We start from the raw sequence: 22,447 nt of genomic DNA, 5'->3' as shown, positions 1-22,447 counted from the left end.
GTCGAGGTGCGAGGTTGTGCTCCTTGGAGGTTTTTTGTGTCAGCGGCCCTGGCCCCTCTTGGCCGCTCGCCCCCGCCCCGAGGCCCCAGTGGGGGCTCTGAAGGGCTGGTGGGGGGCCTCCCACCCAGCTCCCGGGGCCGCTGTAAGGGAGGCACCTGCCCCTCCGAGGAACTGCTTTTAATTAGGCGCGGTAATGACCTTCTTCTTGGCCGAGGGAGGCGAGTCAAGTGCTTTTGCACTCCCGGCCGTGATCCTGCCTTCGTTGGTGGCTTTGCCGGAGATGCTGGACCCATGTTAAAGCTGCGGTAACAGGAGGGTTAAAAAAGCCCCAGCAGCCCTGGCCGCCGGAGGGGCCTCCGCCGCGTCAGCGGTCCCCGAGGGTCCCATCGGCAGCGGGCTGCGGCAGCGTGGGGTGAAGGGCGGCCCCAGCGCCCCACGACTTCCCCCATCACCCCGGCTTCTGTCTCTCACACGTTCCAAAATCACAGAGAGAGGCAACGGTTTTGTTCTCCTGTTTTCACATTTCGAGGGAAAATGCCAGCTTCCCCGGCGTTAACAGTTCCTTCCCCCGCCTCTGCGCCTTCCCTGCTGGAAAAAGAAAAATCCCAGAGAGGCCCCTGGCAGATGGATGGGTTACGACACGGCCGTCACCGTGGCTCTGGGCTGACGATGTCCCCGCGGGTGGAGCCCCCCGGTGCCTCCGCCGATGCCCCCCGCCCTCAGACCCGCCTCTGGCCCAGGCACGTCGGCGTTCGCCCGGCCACAGAGCGCGGAGATAGAGCTTGTCTCTGCTGCTTGCATAGCAGACAAGCCGTTTCAGAAGGTGCCCAGGGCTTCAGGAGTGAGGGAGGAACCTGCACTTAGGCGGGTTAATCGGGGGCACAGCAGCTGCCGGGACCTGCTCCCGTCAACATCAAAATGGTACGAGGGGCTTTGGTGGCTCGATTGGCCCCTCTGAGCCGGCATCTTTCGAGAACTGCAAAGAAAATACTGTCTTGCAGTCACTGTAATCCACGGTTTTCATTTACTATTATTCAATCAGGATTTATCTCTGTTTTTTTAGGAGGCTACTTTTCCAGGACTGTTACTCGATACTGATCCATTAAATCATTCCAGCTGAGAGATTAAATGTATGATTTGCAACCAGCTGGATTTCTTAAATGGTGTCTTCGCCTCCCTTCAGAATACGAGCAGACCCGACGAGGAAACACTTTGCTTTGGCATGGAAACTCGCACATTTGCCCGAAAATTACCGCACGGAGTACATTCAATGCCAACAGTATTCTCTTCCTTTCTCTTCACCGGATTAGATTTCCCTCAGCCATAAAATGCCTCCAAAAGGGAGATGCCATCGAAATGGCAACGCATGCCAAGCGAGAGGGTAGGCAGCAGGCTTAAGCCTTCCCTCGTACTAACACCGCAGCCGCTCTCTGCGTCTCTCAGGGCTGCCCCGGCTCCAGTGAGCCCATACAAGCAGTCCCGACCCCGGGGAGGGGGAGCCGGGGCGCTCCTGGGCACTTACCGGGGGCTGGAATACCCCCGGAACACAACCCTCGGGGCCGATCGCGGGGGTATTCCGTGACCTCGAAGTGTGACAGAGGTGAAAGGCAGGCTGGGGAGCTTGCGGCCCCGGACACAGCTCCCCGTTGTACCCCAGCGGGGCAATGCAGAGGAGGGGACTGGTCTCCGCGACCCCTTCACAACCGACACTGTTCGAGGTAATAAACACATCCGATTTGGAGTAATTATGGGAGAGCGACTGGCCGCCCTCTATCTCCGGAGATCCCTGGCGGGTACGGTATCTCGGGGAGCGGCAGTAATAACCATCAGATCTAAATGTAATACCGTATAGGTGGGAAGCACCGTCGCTTTGGCTGTGCCGGCCTCGCCAAAAAAAAAAAAAAAAAAAAAAAAAAAAAAAAAAAAAAAGACAAAAGGACCTCGTTAAACTAAAAGGCATCTGAGACTTTTCTCCGACCGAAACCTCCGAAAAACCACCGCACGGAGGGGATTTGCCGCACCTATGAGACAGAAAGCCTGTTCTGGGCACACTCGGGGAGATAGAGCCCAGATCCGCACACACCCGCAGCAGCAGAGCCTGGTGTCAGTCAGCGTCGCCTCTTCCCTCTGTCCGCCTTGGTTTCTGCTAAAAGCGCCAGAGAGGTGGGATAGTACACCTCCGGCCCTCCTAATTCGGGAAAGCAGCGAGGTGAGCTGCTCAAAGACGAAGCCCAATCCTACACAAAGCCTGGTTTCGTTTGGCTCCGGGAGGTTTCCAAACCATCCTGATTTACCAGTTGTTGATGTTTTTGTTGGGTATGCGGCATTCTCTTAAAGAACGATTCCTAAGCTGTCTCCTGATTTTTCAATATCCATTCCCTCTCCCATCTCCAGCCGTGGCCTCTCTCGCTGCGCGATGCATTGAGCTGCGGATCCTCGCCCCGAACAGCTCCCGAGCTCATGGGTAACCGAATATCTCAGGGTACAGAAAGAAACCCACCCGTCCCTGGCCCCACAGCAGCCTGGGAACCGCGACCCCCGGCTCCAGCACTCCCTGTGCCCAGGGGAGGCCGTGTGCTTGCTCCACTCCCCTGGCTTTGGTGGTGGGCTGCGGATCGGAGCGGGCAGGTCACAAATCCCCCACCTGCCGTGAGTGCTCCGACGGTGGGAAACAGCCGATTCCCTGCGATGGGGCGGTTCTGTTTGCTGCGGCACAGACAGTCCCCGACGGCCGCTCGGTTCTACGGCGCCGCGGTAAATGGACGAGGGGTACCGGATCGGCCCTGCTCGGGACGGGCCTTCCCCGGGGATGTCACTGGCTCAGTCTTTGGTAATGCTTTCCCCCATCACGCAACTCTCCGGTGACAACCGGGGGACAACACTTTCTTCCAGTTAAGCGCATCCCACCGAACCAGCGGTGTTCAGTCTCCTGCCACCCTCGCGGCAGCACCGCCGGGTGTGCCGGGAGAGACGTCTCACCGGCGGGTGACGGACTGGTCGTCCACCCTCGCCGCCTCCTTGCGAAGGACTGCGTGTCCCCGCACGGCGTGGATCTGCCCGCTGCCGAGATGGCCGCTTCGCCTCGGGCACCTGCCGCAGGGGTTTCCGAAGCACTGGGCAAAAACCGGCCCCGCAGTGGGGACAGCAGAAGCCCACCTTTCGGAGGAGGTGGAAGGAAAGGGAAAGAAAACGGGGAACGGGACCAGATGTCCCCTCGAAGCCTGCCCGTGCTGTGTTTGGCTCCGTGGACGGGGCGATCGGGGTGTGTGTGGGACTAACGATGAAACCTTTGCTTCTAGGTGCTGTCTAATCAAGTTCTCTGCTCTTTCCCCAGACCTCCAGTACAAGTGCATCTAAACCTGTGCTTTGGAATGGTGCGGTTGGAAGTACCTCTGCCCAGACCCAAACTCCGGCACGTCTAGAAATCACTCTTCCAATACGATTCACTGGACTTTGTCCAACATTTTTTAGCAAACTGTAGGCTTTATAAAGTCCCGCTTTCTAACTCTTCACACACACCGGGTTTTTTTTCCTTCCTGTTGCCAGCCAGTCTTGCCTGGGTTGACATCCAGACGAGCTCCTGGCAGTCAGTTTTCAGACTCAGAAGTCCGTCTCTTAACTAACACGCGTTAGTTCTAACTGCTGCCTTGGTTTTCACGCTGCAGCTTATTTTTGGAGAGCAGGGTAGCGCAAATGAATATTCCTGATGAAGGTAGCTTTCATCGGATTCTTTACAAAATCTATTCCCCCTTCCTCCCTCTCACCCCCTGGGTACACAGGCACCATACTGAGGTTTGCATTTTTCATGGCGGGACAGACAAGTCTGTAAAAGGCATGTTTGTTTTTCCTGGCTGTTTCAAATATGTATTTCCTGGAGGACTTCGCATCTGATGGGGTCATCAGAAGCACATGTGCGATTTTCATCTTTCCAAGTGATTTCTCCTCTTCTACCCTCCTTTCCTTACCAGCAGTGTTTGCTGATATAACTTTTTATCTGTTCGTCCACCTTAGCTCCCACTAAAAAAACCCTGTCCGTCCCAAACTCTCGGTGAAGTCCCAGTTTGTTTCTGTGTGTCTGACTGGGATTTTTGGTTTTGTTTGGGGCTGGGGGGGGCTATTTTTATAAGAAGTAATTTTTTTCTTTTTCTTCCTCTTCTTGTCGTTGTTGTTGTTTGGGTTTTTTTGTTTTATTTGTTTCCTACAGTACGCAGCTTGGGCTGGAGGTGCTCTGCCCGCCAGCAAGCCCGACCGCCCACTCGGCAGCCGCTGCTTTTTGGTACCCCGGGGTGCGAAGCTGGACGGGCTCTGCAGCGCACCGGGACTCCGGATAAAGATGGATTTGATATTTAAAGCTGGGGATTGAGCGTTTTGCTCAAACCCAGCAAAAACTCCCCAGTCGCTAATAAACAACCCCCGCCTCCCGTTTATTTTAATGGTAAGGAGATGAACCTTCTTCCCAAGAAAGAAGCCACCTCCCCGATACATAGAGCGGAAGCTTTGAGCACTGCTACTCGCAGCAAAATGGTAAGAAGCTGATCCCGCATCCCAGCTCCGAGGTTTATGTATTTTTTCCAAATCCCAGAGCTACTCTCCTTCAGACAAAACCCTCACCTTTTCCTTGTGTACTGAAGCACTGAAAGTTCCCTTCAGTATATTTTCCTTGGCTGCCTGAGCCGCAGCATTTTGATTCACTAAGCAGAGGAAGTTAAAGAACTCTGCAGTAAGGGCCAGTGCCCAGTGTTTTCATCACCACTCCCCTACATTATTTGTCATGCTCAAGTGAGGGTTTGTTCAAGCCAAAAGCCTGCGCATACCGGGCTGCATTTGTTTCTTCTAAAGAAGGCAAGAGATTTTGTTTCCGGGTCTGGTAACAGGAGCCCCTGTGCCTTACACAAACATAGCTGGGCAGGCAGGGGCACTCCCAAGGCTTTTTGTTCCGGGGCTGCAGCAGCCCCCCTCAAACACACATTGAGGCTTTGGTTAGGCCTAAATGGCTGCACTAGGTCCCAGGAGAAGAGGCAAAGTAGCTTTGTCCGGAGTAGCCCACAAAAAATATACCAAGCGGGTGACTTCTCTCATGTCGAGTGTTTGCAAAATGGCTTATACTATCCAAAGGAAAAAGCAGCCACACAGCCTTGTAAATGAGATGCGACTGTGTTTCTCAGAGGAAGTCCTGTTTACCCCCCCCCCCCCCCCCTCCCCCCGAGAGCTTGCAAGGGCTAGTGGATGTAAGGCGTTTAACCAGCAAGCTCTGGCATACACTCCCCTACTCATAGGAAAGGCTCTTACTTCAACAGAAGTTCTTCCTGACCCCAGATGCTCTACCATCGTGTCCATCAGTATTTCCCTGCCAGGGTGATGAGTTGAGCCTTGTTAGGACAGACAGAAATGTTTTCTGTCTCAAGCGAGCTATTTCTCTTATGACTCTCTTCAGCGAAGCACCAGGTCTGTGAACACTCATATAGTAAAATACAGCAGAAAAAAAAATTTGCCCTAGTACGTGAATGTTCAGTTCTCTGCTACCTAAAGGAATTACTCCAGTTGCAGGTCTGCGGGCCGTAAATGCTGAATACATTACGTAATTTGGTAAGATTTTAGTTTGAGGTCAAATACTGCTTATATATATACACACGCACATATGTGCGTGTGTATGTATATACAGGGTGCGTGTGCGTACACGAGAGAGTACGGTTCTTCCCCGGTTAGTCCTGCCGTGCGGTTTGCCCGCTGCATCCTGACCTCAGTCCGAGAATAGTCAAGGGGGTTTTCATGGATAAAGCCTGCCAGGATCGAACCACCTTTTTATTCATGCCCCAAAAACCTTGCGACTACTCCAGAAACAACCAACCCTGAGACGAGATATGCCCCATGTAACCTAATGCTAGCGAATCATAACTAATCTGTTTAAAACCAAGGATTAGTCACGTCGGTTTCGGCGTATTCCTCTATCGGGAACTTTTTTTGTGCGTGGAAAATCGGAGGGATTTGGGGTAATTTACCAAACATCAGTACTAAGGCAAGTACGGTCCGATACAATGAGTTTGAACATGTACGGGTTTTCAGGTTGCATTACATACGCCCCATCATTGAGGCCTTGAGCTGTATGCGCCCTTTATGCCAGATTGTCCTGCAGACTTTTTTCTTACTGTATGATTCCTGTTTCTAGCCGTCTTTAGTTGGCTTCAGCTACTTGCCCTCTCCTGATTTCTCCATATATAACAGATCCGCACTGAAATTTACATGAGTTTTCACAGATCCTACTCTTTCCAAGGGTCTTTCTCACCATGTCAGCCCTTCATTTACGTTCCCCGATCGAATTATGCCTCCTCTGTGCAATATGACCGTTTATTAATCACGTAAACCCCATCCTGTTTTCATACTGCCTCTTTAAATATTCCCCATCTTGGCTTTACTCTTTCTCATTTTTTCTTTCTCCAGAGGGCAAAACCTTAAGGCTTTATTTAGGTTTTGGGGTCATGTTTTATTAACCTAGACGTTCTGTTACCCTTCCGAAACTCATTTCTACCTATAAAAATACAGATTAATTAATTCATTCTTTGCAATATTGCACATCTGCATGTGTTATTTTACAGGGAGCAGGAATCTTCTGTAGCTCTAGGAAGCAGTGGTTCCTCTATTTGCAAAATGTTTATTTTCAAAGAATTAAAATTCATAGCTAAAATTATTAGATGCTTCTCAACGGAAATAACAGGATCTGCTATTTAGACCCTAATGCACGCAGGGCCCCAATGGTACGCTCCTACAGCACAGACAACAGCCACATCATCTTCGCCGCTGAAAAAATGACCCCAAAGAGCAGAAACAGAGGACACATAAACCTGAATATACCACATTGCCTCTGAGGTAAGACTGTACCCCGCCGCACCCCAGCATAACGAGAACACTGGATTTATAGCCACGAGTGAGGGCAAACTTTTTTCCGGAGGCCGAACCTCCCCCTTACTGGCATCCATACATTCCCTTCTACAGACTTTTAACGGGACCTCAGAGAAACGTACTTTTAGCGGACACCCACAAACGCACAGAGGCGCTAATCCAGCCTCAGATTATATCAAATTAGGACATTGCCCGCACAGTACTCCCACTGACTGAAATTTCAGCCAGCGTCTGAAACCTGGACACAATCTTTGCTGAACTACACATATTTCTATCCAGCTTGAAAACATATCGTTTTCTCGGTTTATTTTTTACAGGAAAATAATTTTAAAGAAGAAAAAAAAAAAGGAAAGTATAAAACTCTTTGCAAGCTCTGAGGAACGTTTTAAGCAGATGACATACGACATTCGGCTTCTAGAAAAGAGGTGGCAGAGAGGGTGCAAGATGTATTGAAATCACTCTGAATTATCTTTTAATGGGGCAAACTGGCAAGCAACTTGCCTGTCTCTTTTGCCAGCCGGTGCTTACAGAAAAGGAAATTAAAAATAAAGAAAGGAAAAGGAGAGGAATAGAGCAATCCCTTTCCCAGCATCACTCCCGCAGACGCTGGAAAGGCGTTTGCAGCCCAGCCGTGCTGAACTGCGGAGCAGGGTCTGGCCACACATGGTTTGCCCACCTGCCCCTGAAGCGAGGTGGGGAGAGGGTGGCGGGGTGGTCGGCTTTCTGCCAGAGCCAGAGGACACCGAACGGAAAAGCCCGCAGCCTGCACGGCCGTGCCCTCGGTGGAGCAGGTGGCTGACCTCTACTTTTCCCTCAGGGCCCGCACCGCCCGTCCTTCTCCGACTCCTCAGCTCCCCGCCCCCGCAGGGCGACTTCAACTCCCCCCGGCGCACGCCGCTTCCCCGGAGCAACGCGCCCGGGCGTTGTTCCGCGGGTCACCCCAAACGGGGCACGTTGCAGGGTCTGAACACCCGACACCGCCTTCCCCGGCGTCCCCCAGCAGAACGCCCGCTCTGTTCCGCTCAGAACTGAGCCCGAAAACACCCCGCGGGCGAGTGAAGCAACTGTACGCTGAGTTAGATTTCTAATTTTTATTATAAAATAAAAGCAGAAATATTTTCCAAAGAATGTATTCACATAATATAAACAAGAAACAAAACTAAGGTGAGTGACTTGTGGTTGATACTGTCTTTTAGGTCTAAACTTGAGCAGCAATTCCTCTTTTCTTTTTAAAGCCAGCTCCTGCCCACGTTGCACACAGAGGGGGGAATTCTGTCTCTGCCTTCCTCCGGGCCAGAGCCGGGCCACCACTTCCTTTTCCACACAGCAAATGGCTAAAGCACCACATGGACAAGGCCAAAGAAGCTGTCTCTCTGCATAGCATCAGCTACAAGAAGGTTACAGAGTCTGCCTAGAGCGCGTGTTGCTGCTATAACTTGTCTACAACTTTTGTATTCTTAGTTGAAATTGTACATCATACACCTGCCACGGATACATAGCTACAATAGAATAACGGGAGAGATGTGTAACTTCCAAACAGGCATGGCAACAGCAGCCTTGCGTTCCACTTTCCTCCCCACATCCCGAAAAAAAATATTACAATGTGCCTCTTCCCACACAGACCGGCCCGATCGAGTGACACCACTGAGAGATTCGTGAAATTAAGGCTGGAAAGAGCTGCTAAACCGATCCCCCTTACAGCCTGCCGTGAAAATCACAGCTTCTGTCCAATAGTCATTACACGCCTGAGCCCCCCTGTAAACAACTCTTAAGGCTTTTCACAACATCACTGCCCACAGTTGAGTCTGCTACCTTGCAAACCTGCAGCCAGCCTTCTGCCAAAGGACACAACACATCCACTAAGGTGTTTGTCATCTCTTTCAAAGTCTCTGGTAAGATTAAGGGGGGAGGAAAAAAAAGGAAAGAAAAAAAGGAAAAAAAATAGAGTAAAGGAGGGCTGGTGCCAAGGAGGGAGCGTGTACACTGTTTTAAGAGCCCAGATCTACCAGGTTAGATGACATGGGGTTGAGGATGGAGTCCTGCAAGCCGTGGTGGTGCATGGGGTCGGCACTGGGCACGGGGATGGCGCTGGGGCCCTGGGGGTGGCCCAGGCCGTGCAGGGGCTGCAGCCCGGGATTGGAGCTAAGCAGCAACGCGGGGCTGGAGGAGGTGTGATCCGGGGTCCCTGACGGCGTCTTCTCGTCCTCTGAGCTCCCCAAAACTGTCTTATTCCCGTTCATTGACGCCGAAAGCGGGTTGTGGCTGTTGGAGTTGGAATTCTCGTTGTTTTCCCTATAGGAAACACAAAAGAGGGAGGGAAATCACCGTGTGGCCGTCGCTCCGGGGCGCACACCGCTGGAGCGGGGGCGGCGGGGAGCTGGCTTCAGGGAGCAGCGAGCGGAGGGGAGTGCAAAAACAGTAGGTTTGAAAACTGCAAACCTCCAAGGTCTCTTCATCTGGCACTAAGGTCTAAGGTCCGCTGAGCTTGTAAACACTGTCTCCTACTAGCCCAGCGGAAAGTGTCACTTTGCCAAAACGTAATTTTCTGCGTCCAAAGGGTTTGCACAGCATGAAGAGGGAGGCGGAAGGGAGGAAGACATTAAAAAAAAAAAAAAAAAAAAAAAAAGTACTTTTAAACTTTAAAACGGCTCTAGGACCTGAAGAGAAATTTGGCCATGATTTCTCCTGGGAAGGCCAAAGTCCGGCGAACTCCAGGCAGAATGGCTCCGTGCAGCAGAACAGCCTCCCGGGCTCACATCAGGAGGAAAAGTCTTGTGCTTAAGACGTGTTTTTTTCCCGACTCGCCCTGAGCCTTAAGCTCAAAATATAGCCCAATATGGAAGATAAGGCAAGTGAACAGAGTTAACTCGGCCCTCTTGGGAAATGCTCCGCACGGCCTCCGCTACCCCTCCATCCCCACTTGGAAGGCGGTGGGCGCAGCCGGGGTGGCCCCTCGCACGGCTCCGCGGCGGGGATAATCAGCACCGCCGGTGTGCCTACCGACAAAGACTCGGAAAGGCAGTACGTAGTTTCGAAATTCATCACCGGGTAAATACCGAGAAATCGCTGGAGGCTGGCCAACCCCTTGCAGATACATCTATATACTTATATATCTATATTTTTTTCCGAAATGAGAGCAGCAAGTTGGGGTCCCTTCAAGGTTTACGTGGCCTTTACACATAGCCCTCGTAGAAATACTTTAGTCACAGTCCTGTCTGAAATACTGAAGGCAATGCAAGTCTATTTAAAAGCTTCTGAGGAAGTTTTGAAACACACTATCTGGCAGAGGGACCCTATCCTGAAGGATTTGGAGAAGTTAAGACATTGCACTGACGGTTTTTCCTCACTAAGAGCTGCAGGATGTGGCTGGAGACACTTAGTGCCAAAAAAATAAAAATAGACAAGAAAGCTCTGTTTGAACAAGTTTCCTTGAGTGAATGGCAATCCCATGAACGGTCTGTTTTCCAACGCCTGGAGTGTAATATTAGGTTGAGTGTATTTTTCAATGTCAAAAATCTTATTTGTCTCTGGAGACCTTTAAAATTTGATTCCGCGGGAAGAAAAAAAAAAGGAATGGAATAAGTGTAACCTTCATTTCCTTTGGATATTTGAAGGTGAGTCCCTGCTATCAGCAATAAAAAGGATCTCTAACATCTCGTAAAACCAACACTTGTGAGGATCTGAAGTAAAATTAAAGCTCTAGCACCGTTTCGTGAAATGAACAGAGCAAATCTGTGCCCGAACCTGCCGGGTTGCACAGCTGCGCGGCCGCAGTGCTGCCCGTTTCCAAAATACGATAGGCAGAGAGTCTCGAAAGATAGAAGTTACCTCAGAGGCAAGGATCTACAGGAGATTTCTGATATATCAATTGACCGCGTTGGTCATACGATCAGGTCCGTACGGACTGGGCAATTCAGCGAACTAGTGAATGCAGTTGAAGGACCCTTTTTGCTTCTTCGAACCTTTGCGTCTTCCTAAGGCACAGGGACTGCTGATGACTTTTCAGTCATCCCGAATACTCAAGGATGTAGGCATTAACCTCTACCCGGCAATTAATAGTCCTTTCACTCCATTTAACGTGAAAAGCACAATCGCAGAACCATGTTTGTCCTAAGAACATACACCTATTGACATGAGTTCATGAACACCTTACTGAGTAGGGAATAAGAACTGCAATGTCATGAGCGAGGTAAGAAGTTGCTCTGCTCAGTCCTTGTCCAGGTCTCCCGCCGCACGCCAGGAGCCGACAACACTGGACATATTTGCTAAACGCGTTCAGACCTACATGTTTCCCTCTGCCCCTCGGCTTTCTCTTTCTGCACCGGAGTAACCCTCCAGGACACGCTCTGAGCTGTACGGGGCGCGGAGCCCTTGCCCTTGGGCCCCGCCGCCGCCCGCCTGTCCCGACGGGCCGCAGACTCCCACACGCACCTCCGGCCACGGCGCCCGGCTGGGCTTCACTCCGGGTTGCCCCGGAGAGGCGGTGGCCGCGTTGCTTTACTGGGAGTCGCCGCTGGCCGTGGGGAGCGACCCCAGGAACAGAGGCTGCCCTAGGGCCGCCGCGTCGGCTGTGCGGGGAATGGGGTGTCGGCGGGAAGGGGTCTCGGCTACCTCTCCCGAGGCTTCTTTCGGCGGACAGAAGCCCTCGCCGAGAGCCCAGCTCGTTCGCCGCTGGCTCTTTGGGTGCCCCCGCGGCGGACAGCCCATCCCCTCCCGGCGGGCCTCCCGCAGCCGGGGCCGGGGCAGAGAGGGAGGCCCGGGGCGAGCGGCGGGGTCGGGCAGCCGCGAGAGCAGGGGAAGCCGTGGGGAGCCGTACCTTTCCTTGGCCTCGGCGGCGCGGTCCCGCTGCCGGCGGTTCTTGAACCAGTTGCTGACCTGGGTGGTGGTGAGGCCGGTGGCCTCGGCCAGCTCCCGCTTCTCGCGGGGGGACGGGTAGGGGTTGTGGGCGTACCACTCGCGGAGGACGCTGCGGCTCTTCTCCTTGAAGCAGTAGCTTGTCTCCTCGCCGTCCCAGATGGAGCGGGGCAGCGGGAACTTGCGGCGCACCCGGTACTTGCCCACCGCCCCTAGGGGTCGCCCCCGGAGCTTCTCCGCCTCGATGTAGTGCGCCTTCAGCCAGAGCTGCTGCAGCTTGGGGTGGTTGTGCGCCGAGAACTGGTGGCTCTCCAGGATCTTGTAGAGCTCGCGGAAGTTGCCCCGGTGGAAAGCCACCACCGCCTTGGCCTTCAGGACGCTCTCGTTCTTGTGGAGGTGCTCGCAGGCAGGGAGGGACCAGAGGAACCGCCCCAGCCGCTCGATGTTGCCGCCTTGCTGGAGCACCTCGCAGACGCAGGCCACTTGCTCTTGGGTGAAGCCAAAAGTCGGGAGCATCGACATGGTGAGCCCTGCCCCGCCGCGCACCCTATGGCCTCATAGAGGGAGCGGCGCGGGGCAGCGGGCAGCGCCCGGCATGCGGGGCCGGCCCCGGGGCGGCGGCGCCCGGCGGGGCCCGCTCGGGCGTCACGGCCGGGCACGGGGGGCCGCGGCCATCGGCGGCGCCCGGCCCCGGGGCGGTCGCGAGAGCCGGGGAAAAAAGGCGCAGAGCGACGAAAAAAAGTCTCGAGAGCCCGAGCGCGGGCGGCTTTTCCCCCGGCCGCCGCCTCCTTTTTGTAAGTCCAAGTTGCGAGAGTAACTTCGTGCCTCTTTTGTCTCCTATCTGCAGCGCTCGCAGCGGCCGCGGCTCTCACACCCCCACCCCCCTCGGCCGACGGTTTGGGATCTCCCTGTTTCCCCCCCAACCCCCACCGCCAGATCCCACATAATATAGTGGTAAAGCCCTGCTCCCTCACTCTTCTCCCTCTCGGAGTTTTCCCCCCTTTCTTTCTCTCTCTCTCTCTCTCTCTCTCTTTTTTTTTTTTTTTAATAATATTATTCTAAGCTGGCATGAAAAGTGATTATCCGCGCTGTGATTGGTCCGGTTATCTGACCCGGGGACTGCCAGCAGAAGACAATAGTTTTAGTCAAATTATTTGCCATGGTGACGCTGTCAATCAGGGGTAACCCGATCTGTTTTGAGGTGGCTCCCTGGCTGGGTTGACAGATTGCTCAGATCCACTCAGAGGCGGCCCTGCGAGCTGAGATATTAGCTAGCGAGAGAGAAATTTCCGCCGTGATTGACGCTGCAGGCGCCCGTCGGGGGAGAGGGGGAGCGCCGGAGAGCGGAGCCCGAGCCCCTGCTTCTCGCCGCAGGGCGCTGCGGCGCGGCGGGACGGAGCCACCTCCCCGGCCGGGCCCCGCCGCCCCGTCTGGATCCCGCAGTCCCGTCCCGACCCCGCCGCTCAGGACCTCGGGCTCTGCCGTCCTCGGCACCCGCGGCTGCGGTGGGGAGAAAAGCCCGTCTCAAGCCCTTGCAGAAAAATTTCTTCCTAAATGCTTTCGCTTAGCCCCCCTCCCCAGAGCCCAGTAACCGCTGTCGGAGAGTTTTATATGGAAGGGGCCTCTCATGTACAATGGAGACCCTGTTCGTGACCTGGGATCCCATTACACGCTGGTCGTACCTGCCCGGGAGCGAGGAGAAGGCATGATGATATGGGATTGCCTCTCCATGAATCGCCGACCGTGCCCCACCACGCTCTGGCGTGCAGGGCGCTGGCATTTGTGATCACTGGACGCCGGACATTTATTTATACTCGATTTCCAGGAGTCTGTCGGGATGTTTCATCCAGGAGAGGAACACGTGTAAAAGTGTAAAAGTCAGAGGCACTTCGCTTGATTAGACGGACACTTTATCACCCACGCGTGCCCATTACACACCGAGTTTTAAGTTTACTGACTCTGTGGGGTAGGGATCCTTATTCTTTCACATCCCTTTCGGTCTACACAAAGTGAAAGGCGAGGGAGAAAGTTGTGCAAGCTGGAAGGACGAGGGAGCGGGTGCGATGAGCGGGTGAAGGGAGCCGCGGTGCTTCCTCGGGAGCGGCACTCGAGCTGCGCGGCCGGACGGGGCCGCCGGGGCAGAGGCTGGCGTCGGGGCTCGCCCAGGTGAGGGCACTCGGGAAGAGCCTCCCGACCACAAACTCAGGGCAGTTTCCACGGCCTGTAATGTACCCCTTTTGTGGAGAAATAATAATTAATCCCACAAGCTCTTTCTACGCTATTTGCAGCCCTGACAGGAGAGGTCTCTGCAATTGTGGGTTCCTGCCACGGTACCTTTTTAGCCGCCCCGGCGCGTCAGGGATTTAGCGAAGTCACAAGAGACCGGGCTGCGGCTTCCCACCTCGCAGCCTGAGCCTCCGCGGCTGATGGACGGAGCCTCCGTGCCGGCCCGGGCGGGCGCAGCGGCCGTCCCGTGGGAAGGCGAGGCTGGGGTGGCCGGCGCGCAGCCCAGCGGCTCCCGGCGGCGGCGACTCCCGGCGAGAAGCCACGCCAGGGCTGCGGCCAGGGGAAATGCGGCGGGGGAGGGAGGCAGGAGGAGGAGGAGGAAGAGGGCGGGGTAGGGGGGCAACGGATCAGCCCGCGTCCAGCTCTCACCATGTCCGGACGCCTGTGCGTATCAGCGGCGTATGTCTGTACTTTCTCGAGTGCATTCCACTGTGGAAGCTACGTGTCCTCCTACCTGTCCGTCCGGGCTTTTCCAGAGTGCTGCTATAACGAAACAGTGTCAAGCGGGCGGTTCCCGCCCTGGATCTCCCAGGGGCGCAAAATAGAGGCTTCTTTTTCAGGGTGAGAAAGAAACAAGCCAAATTCGTTTCAAACAAAATCGGGGATGTTGGTGAAGGCCCGGTAAAGCCCCCTTGCATGATTTTCCCTTCGTCCCTTTATAAAATGAGCTCTCGACTGCTTAGTGCCTCTATTCCGGCCGATCTCTGCAGGATTCAAGCTGTGCTTGTTTGTAAACGAAAGCATCCCGATCTCAGTGCTTCCTAGACAACCTAAGCGGCTGGATAGTTCGCAGTCGTAACGCACAGCGACGGGACGGGCAACCGATCCTCTTCAAATGTTATTCTGAGCAGAAACGGGAGAGAAACACAAATCCCTTCTCTCATCCCCGACCTTTGCGCACACACACCGTGTGCCTTCTGCTCCCTCCCGTAATGGGGACCGTGGAAATACAAAAAAGTGCTAGAGAGGTCTGATTTGCGTCTCCCGCCTCCCCGTTACCATGCTCGGTCACCCCACGCTTATTAGGGATATACCTGCCTGCTCTTCCTCTCTTTCCATCTCACAACCACAGTGGTTGAATCTGAACGGGAGCAGCTGTTCGCCCTAGCCGGAAAGGAGATGTCAAAACCTGTTGCGTGGATTTAGATCTGAGAGTCTTCTTAGCACCCTAAAATGTGAGTACAGAATCTACATGCCAGCTTCTCCGTAGGCGCTTTCACTTTACGCTGCAGTTTGCTTGTAGCGTAAGTTCACTTCCCAGAGAGCTGGGCAGAGGCAGGGCTACCCCCTTGCCGGGCACCCTGTATCAGTTTGCGTCCTAGAGCAATTGCAAATTAGTGACATCTGGATCCAAATTCTATATAACTGCTTTTAACCTTCTGAGACAAAAAAAAATTTCCCGTATATGCAAGTAGACAGAGTAGATACTGGCAGCAAAGCCGCGGCACGGGCGAACAACGTTGTAGTGCCTGGCGAGGGAAACAGGCGATCGGGCGAGGAGCTTTTTTTTTTTTTTTTTTGCTAAGGAGCTCGTTCGCTGCCATTATATTTCAGAGCAGGAGGCGCGAATCGCCTGTTCACGTTTGCTCCCGGTCCGACGGGATCTTTTCACTTGGCTGCTGCCGGCTGTCTCCAGTTTAGCTGATGCGGAAGGTTTTATTTGAGGCGACCCAAAAGGCGAGTTTCATCCCGGCCCCGACTGCCACTTTGCCCAGGGCCCACTGGATAAGCGCCTCACCCCTCCGAGCAGTCATTGCCGCACACGCAGCAGCGTGTGAAACATCATTGTGAAATACGAGTGAAATAAAAAGGCCGTTTTTATCTCAATGCTCCTTTCATTAACTGGGATACAGACTGTCTGAGGAACAGGGTGAAGGCGGCCGTGTCTCTTCAGAAGAGCCTTTCCTGGCACTGCTTAGTGTCCACGACTGAGTGCAAAGGTAGCGCTGCAGTTATCTGAAAATCGCCTTCTCGGCTATGCCTTCACCGTTTCCTCGTAGACAGCAGCCTGTACGGAAGGCTGCAGGCCCGCATGGTTCCCGTTAAAGACATCGCTAAAGACAGGAGCTGATTCACCTCAAACTCCTGCCTTGCACCTTTCCACCAGCCCCCATGACCACTGCCTTTGAGGAGCCCCTTACCCTTTTTACCGAGCCGCTCAGCCCCTCGCGGGGCTCGGGACAAGCCTGTCACCCACTCTCCCAGGGCTGTGGACACGCGCGCTCCTGCTGGCCGGCCTCGGCTCCCTGCGTGGGGCAGGGCAGGGACACGGGGCTCCTCCGAGGGGGCTTGTATCGGCAGGGGTAGGTAACAAACGATAAACCCCGCAACCTTCACATGCCGGAAAGAATCACATCTTCCTCGCAGATGGTGAGGACTGTAGCGAGAGCTACAAAATGACAGACAACAACTCCAAGTTTTCGTTTCTTTCTTTCTTTCTTTCTTCTTCTTCTTTTTTTTTTTTTTTTAATGTTTTTTTTTTTTTTTTCCTTTTGGCGGGGCTGCAATATGCTTTCCCCTTAAAACCGGTGGGGTTTACCGAGACCGAAGGCCTACCGCAATTAAATTGCTACTCCAGCTAGGTTGCTTTTTTTTTTTTTTTTCCATGAATCATAGCGACCTTTGTCAGGATATCAGACCTACCTGCCCCACACCCCCCAACCCGGGGGCTCAGCGAGTTTCACCGGGACCACACATTTCTCCGCGGTGAGACTAGGGATTCTTCAGGCAGCCAAAGCTCGCCCAGGATTCTCGGAGGCAGTTTTGCAACCCGGATCCGAGGGTTGTTCCCCCCACCCTCCCGTTATTTATTCACACTTTTATTTATTTTTGCTTTTTGTTTAAAACCCGAGTCTATCCCATCAGAGATGGCACTAAGATCCTGTTCCGAATGAAAAAAAGAAAGCACGGCGGAGGATCACTGCACATAACTAAATTAAGACAAACAACAATTGCTTGTTGTTCCTTGATTTAGGGCGAAAGGAATAATTCAAAGCTTTTGCTGTGCGCAATACCCCGTTCCTCAAGGGGACCGGTCAAGGATTTCAGATATGTAGCGGGTAACTCGATTATGCTAACAAAATTCGCTTGAAAGAGAACGTTGTTGGGCTGCTGGGCGGGGAGCGGGGTGCTGTGGACAGGGGAGACCGGGCTGGGCGCCGGCGGGAGCGGAGCCTCTGCCCCAGAGAGCGTCCCCGCTTCCCGAGCCCTCGGGTCTGCCGCTCCTCTATATCGCGAAGAGGTTTCCCCGCCGGCTGGACCTGAGATGCTCGAATAACATCTTCGAAAGAAATGTATTAATTAGGAGATAGGGGACTGATGCAACGTGACTGAGTTGGCCTCGGTGGACCTTCCCTCCCCCGCCTCCCTGCCGCCCCTCGGTGAAATGGGACTCCGGGGGCGGCACTGTCCCCAGCTCAAGGCGCTGTAACCTCCCGCGCTCCCCAGGAAACACGATAGCCCCCCAACCGACTAATGCGGCCGGTCCTGATTACTTTTATATTACCTCTTCTCAATCTCGGGCTAGGGGCTTAGAGTTTTCACTCACTGCTGCTATCAGCACTTTCTCGGCCGTTACTCTCAACACTGGTATTTATTTGGGTATCCCCCCTCCATGGCCCACAGCCAAACTCAGATCCTGCAGAGGGCACAGTCCGCTGGGGGTCTGACTGGGGAGAGTGAAGAGGGGGGCCCGGGCTGGTGCCCACCCAACCCCCGCCCCGCTCCCGGCTGCGGGATCGCCTCAGATGCTCTGCGGCAGAAGGGGACTCTCTCAGCAGACAGTATACAGCTTACAGACAAGACAACAACAACAACAAAAGGCACATATGGTTAAAATAAGAAGAGAGAGAGAGCTTTCTGCCTTAGGGGATTTGCAATAACTAGCCAGAAATGCAGGGTATTGAATCTAAACTTCTGGTGGGCTTCTGCGGGGTTGACAACTTAAATCACACTACAAGCATCAATTTGACAACATTTGTAAACTTCTTTTTTCCAGGGATCTTCTTGATCAGAGATAGACCAGGTTGGTATGAGCTTCAGCCATGAAGGTCTTTTTTTTTTCCCTCCTCCTTTCCCCTCTTCCGAGTTGATGAATAGCGATCAGGTTTCTTTTAATGGCTGCCCCCTATTCTCACAACCTCCCACAACTAACCCAAGAGCCTGTTTCCTCGACCTCAGTTAATTCCGCTGATTATTCCAAGATGATGAGGAAAGCAAGAAGATTGTTCACTGTTCCTACCAATTCAGGGAGGGCATTTCTGTTACCATCTCCATCCCTGGCTCACGGGGATTTGACCGAGGAGTATTTTTAGGAACAGGCTGCCCTCCCTTCCCTCCTGCCTTCCCTCTCCAGGCAGCTGACAGCTTCGGGGGCTCGGCCATAGAGCTGCCGCTCCGTGGGTGCGGGATGCTCGCCGGGGGCTGGGCGCCGAGCGCAGATCCCCTTCACTCAGCGGCAGCGGCAGCTGCTGGGGGGTCTCGGAGCAGGGACATCGCTCAGGAGGCGGCGGCGCAGGTGAGCCCGCGCTCCTGCCGGGCGCTTTTCCTAAAGGGGAGCAAACCGCCGGCCACCCCCTGCAGCCCGAGAGGGAATTTCGGTTCCCCCCTAGGAAGGAAAGCCACTCCTTCGGCCCCACGGGCTGCAGGCGGGGATCCACTCCGAGAAACCTCACTAGAGGGCTCTAATACTCAGCTCCCATCGTTGCTGAGAGAAAACAAGGCTCGTCCTTAACGTCCTTTAGTCTTCCGGATAGATCTAGCCTGATTAGGTCTCTCCCAGTCTGTCGAAGGTGATTCACATAGGTTATTACCATGTCTTAGTAACAGCCACCAACTAGTCTGCCTACCTGCAAGTGAGCGGAACTGATGTCCCCTTCCTGGTGCATAATGGTACACGAGGACTTTGGGGCTCCCTTCCTCTTCTGTATACATGGCAAGAGAAGAAAGTGCAGTCCCTAAAACAACCAAGGGCCCCAGGCACAGGTATCCTTGTCAACGTTTAGAGAGCAAGCACTATATATGGATATGTAGATTTTTTTTCCACCCCTTTACTACAGAAAGAGTTTGTGTCAGTTCTTCCATGGTGTACGCAAGTGTAGTATGCCCATAAACACATCAATTGTTTAAATTCTGCAAGACAGAGGCAAGCTGAAATGTAGTGTAGTATTAGCAAGTAACACTGTTAATATCAAACAGTAATGAACTTAACTGGAATTTGTTCTGGTTTGGGGACTTTTTTTCCCTTTTAAATATTTGCTATAATTTGCCATTGGAAATAAATAAAAGCAAACAAGACAGTATCAACTAAAATTAAAGCAATTATTTGTTGAAAGGGAAACTTCATAACATTTCTGAATGCATTCAGTTTAACTCCCAATAGTTTTAGTAAAATAAGTAAATTGCCTTATTTGCAAAAACTAGGAAGTGCAATTTAGTTGCTTGTCATGTCTTACAATTCTCTGGGAAGCTTTGTGTACAGATCAAAACTACAGGAAAAGCTTTGTGGAAAGCTAGATAGTTTAGATAATTTAACATCAGTTCAAAGCTGATCAACTTTCCTGTGGAAAATTTGCTACTTCTGAACTTGTGACAACATTCTGTACTTTCCACTGTGGATTGTTTCAACCTCCTTTTTCCTGGCTTAATTCTGTCTCTGTCCTTTGATGTCCTCTTTATTTCACAGGTTCTTGAATCAACTCAAATATGCTGGGGGCCATTTACTTGCCAGAGAAAAACCTGGGATCCCTTTGCATTACTTTTTTTTCCTTCCTCACCAGTTTTATTCTCCTTATAAACAAGAACTTTATTACTAGACTAAAGTTGACCTCATTACTTATTTAAAATATAGAAAAGGCCAATCCAGCAAACATTGAATTGGTTTCAGTCAGTTAAGTCACTTCAGCAGGCAAGACTATGTATTGTACTGGTTACGAAACAATCTGCTGCTGGGGTACCATACCCACGTCTCATTTCCTCCAACAGCCCAGTCATGTGTGCGTGGTAAGGTGCATAAGGGAACATCATCTATGCTGGAAGTAGATGCTAATGATAGCAAAAACTGCTACTGCGTAGTGCAAGGAAGTGGCATGAGCTCAAGCACCCCATTTGGCTACTATAATACACCCAGGCACAATTTTGGCTGTACTAGATAACACCTGGTTTGACTCCCTTTGTCCTGCACTGTTCTTGTCCTCCAACACTCTTCCAAAAGTTTTTGCAGTCCCAGGAACCCTTCCATACTCTCAGTCCGCTCCCTCCTTCGGCTTCATGTTATGAAAATATCCCGTGAACAATTTATGATGCATTCCTTATATTATCTCTGATACTCAGAACAAGAAATTGTTATTTTTTGAACTAGAGAGACACCAAAAGACCCAAGGATCTAGTGAAAAATGCCACTTAACCCCAGGAGCAGAGGAGGGTTCCCAGCTGTCATTTATTTAGCAACAGGTTCATAGTTCAAACATCTTTGCAAGATGGGACTTAGCATCCCACCTTCTTGAGATTCAGTAGTTCTTCCTTCTTCTAACAGAGTTTGATCAGTGCTGAAGTAATTTTTAGTTGTTTCATTCTCACCATGAGTTGCAGAGGAAGTCAATACTAGGCATAGGGCTGAAGATTTCACTGAATGACAGGGAGCTGCAAAATGGGATTCTACCTCTCAGTTTTTCTATGTGTGCTACTTGATAGAGTTAGAAAACACTCAGGTTATTAATCGTTAAAGAGTGTGAATACACACACAGATGCACGAATTTATGTGTATTTATATATGTCTAGCTGGTTTAATTAACATATGTTTAATTTTAATTAATGGAAAAACAGATTGCAATTTCTTTAAATACAAACCTTTTCTTAAACAGTAAGACAACCACATCAAAGTGATATAACCTGGTAAACACTACCTTAATTTTGAGGTCTTTTTCACTTTAATTACATAAGAGGGTTGGTGGAAGAAAGGAACAGAACATGAGGTAAGATGAACAAAGTCCTGGAAGAATTTTACAGAACAAAAGGAATTTTTTTCTCTCTCTTTTTTTTTCCTTTTTTTTTTTTTTTTTCTGATCAACATTCTGAAACAAATCCAGTTGTGTGTGAGGGTGCTCATGTTTTTTTTTTAAGTGAAAAGATGTTAGCAGCAGTATTTGGCATGTGCTGAAGAAGTCTGAGAACTGGCCTTATAGTCATCATAAAGTGAACTTCAGCTTCCAAGAAGAGAAGAAAGTAAAGAAGTATAATTGGGTGAGTAATGTGAGTTATGATGTGGAAGCTGCAAAGTAATGAGCATGTTTAGTGCACATAAGGGAAGGAAATGTATTCAGTGCCAAACTAGATGCCAGATCTGAGGCTGACAGTGGTGAATGAGTGGTATGAGTACATCAAGGAGAAGGATGTGCCTGAAGATGGTTCTCTTAATCAATCAAACTGTTGAGACATTTGAATACAGAGGACAGAGCTGGGGCCATTGGTTTAAAGAATGAGGGCAAAAAGAATGAAGACTGCAAAACAAAAGGACCAAGAATTGTCCCAGCAACATCCCAGAGGAGGCTGTAGATATAACAAATGATCCAGGGATTGCTGGAGGCTAGCTCAGAGTGATTGCAAGGATACCTGGTCTTAAAAAAGATGAAGCCTTCAACTATGTGAGAGACTACTGGAGAGCTGGGACAGCATGAATTTTGCTGACAAGACATCTCTCTTCCCCACAGCTGCAGAATGAACGAGGATGCTATGACACGGGGGAAGGTTTCAGCTAGGAAGAGTTCAAGGAGACAGCATGCTTGTGGACACCGCAAAATCCTCCGTGGCCTAGGGCCACAGACAGTGGAGTAAGGAGGTTGGAGCTCTTTTTTTTTTAACAGGCTCCTTTTCAAAGGCAATAACTGTATTCTTTTTCTCCAGCTTTAGAAGGTTCTGAAAATCCCTATTGGACGAATAAGCTGTGGCCAACTCCAACGTAGAAGGGTGCAATATAAATCTAAAGCACATTGACTATGTTCAGTAATTAGATGACTTATAGTTTGCCTGACATTGATGACTGATTTGGTTTAGTTTTTCAAATTAACATGACAAAAATTTTTATGTAGATGAGCGATGCACCTCTGAAAGAGTTTTGAGAACACCTGTGGACCTTGTTCCCATTCTGTTCAAGATACTTTGTATTTACCATCATTAATTGTGCAACATATTTAACCTTGTAACATGTCCAGAGACTAGGAAAGACTTTTTCTAGTCTCCTACCTTATCTGTGTAGTGGGGGAAATACCCTGAACACGCAGACGTTAATGGAGTGAATCCCAATAGGTCTGTGAGCACTGGATCAGGGTTCTGAAAGAGTAATGGGGAAAGAGGATTTGCCATGAAATAAGAAGTAGAAGGAGGTTTATGAAAGTAAAAGTTTGAAATGGCCTTG

The 22,447-nt window shown here is 51.5% G+C and overlaps 1 protein-coding gene and 1 long non-coding RNA gene across 2 annotated transcripts; one reads left to right on the top strand and one right to left on the bottom strand.

The window, feature by feature from the left end:
* Nucleotides 1–7,973: 7,973 nt before the first annotated feature.
* Nucleotides 7,974–12,374, bottom strand: SIX2 (SIX homeobox 2). The gene is made up of 2 exons (XM_051783091.1): nt 11,714–12,374; nt 7,974–9,189 (listed from the first exon to the last, which is right to left on the bottom strand). Exons 1-2 carry the CDS (start codon nt 12,271–12,273, stop codon nt 8,886–8,888), a joined length of 864 nt encoding a protein of 287 aa, XP_051639051.1. The 5' UTR covers nt 12,274–12,374; the 3' UTR covers nt 7,974–8,885.
* Nucleotides 12,375–14,356: 1,982 nt separating this feature from the next.
* Nucleotides 14,357–21,863, top strand: LOC127469128 (uncharacterized). Its single transcript, XR_007903852.1, has 4 exons — nt 14,357–15,212; nt 18,035–18,061; nt 21,157–21,276; nt 21,744–21,863. It is a non-coding gene; the product is annotated as an uncharacterized LOC127469128 (long non-coding RNA).
* Nucleotides 21,864–22,447: the final 584 nt, after the last annotated feature.

The sequence above is a fragment of the Manacus candei genome, unplaced genomic scaffold (genome assembly GCF_025592945.1).
Source record: "Manacus candei isolate 608988 ecotype Guabito, Panama unplaced genomic scaffold, ASM2559294v1 h1tg000017l, whole genome shotgun sequence".
NCBI classification, from domain to species: domain Eukaryota; kingdom Metazoa; phylum Chordata; class Aves; order Passeriformes; family Pipridae; genus Manacus; species Manacus candei.
This window is presented reverse-complemented; position numbering and strand designations above follow the sequence as displayed.

Coding starts and splice junctions, on each gene's coding strand:
- SIX2 (XM_051783091.1), bottom strand. CDS start 12,273: ATGTCGATGCTCCCGACTTTTGGCTTCACCCAAGAGCAAGTGGCCTGC. Junction 9,190..11,713: donor GCCGCCGAGGCCAAGGAAAG/GTACGGCTCCCC, acceptor TGTTTCCTATAG/GGAAAACAACGAGAATTCCA.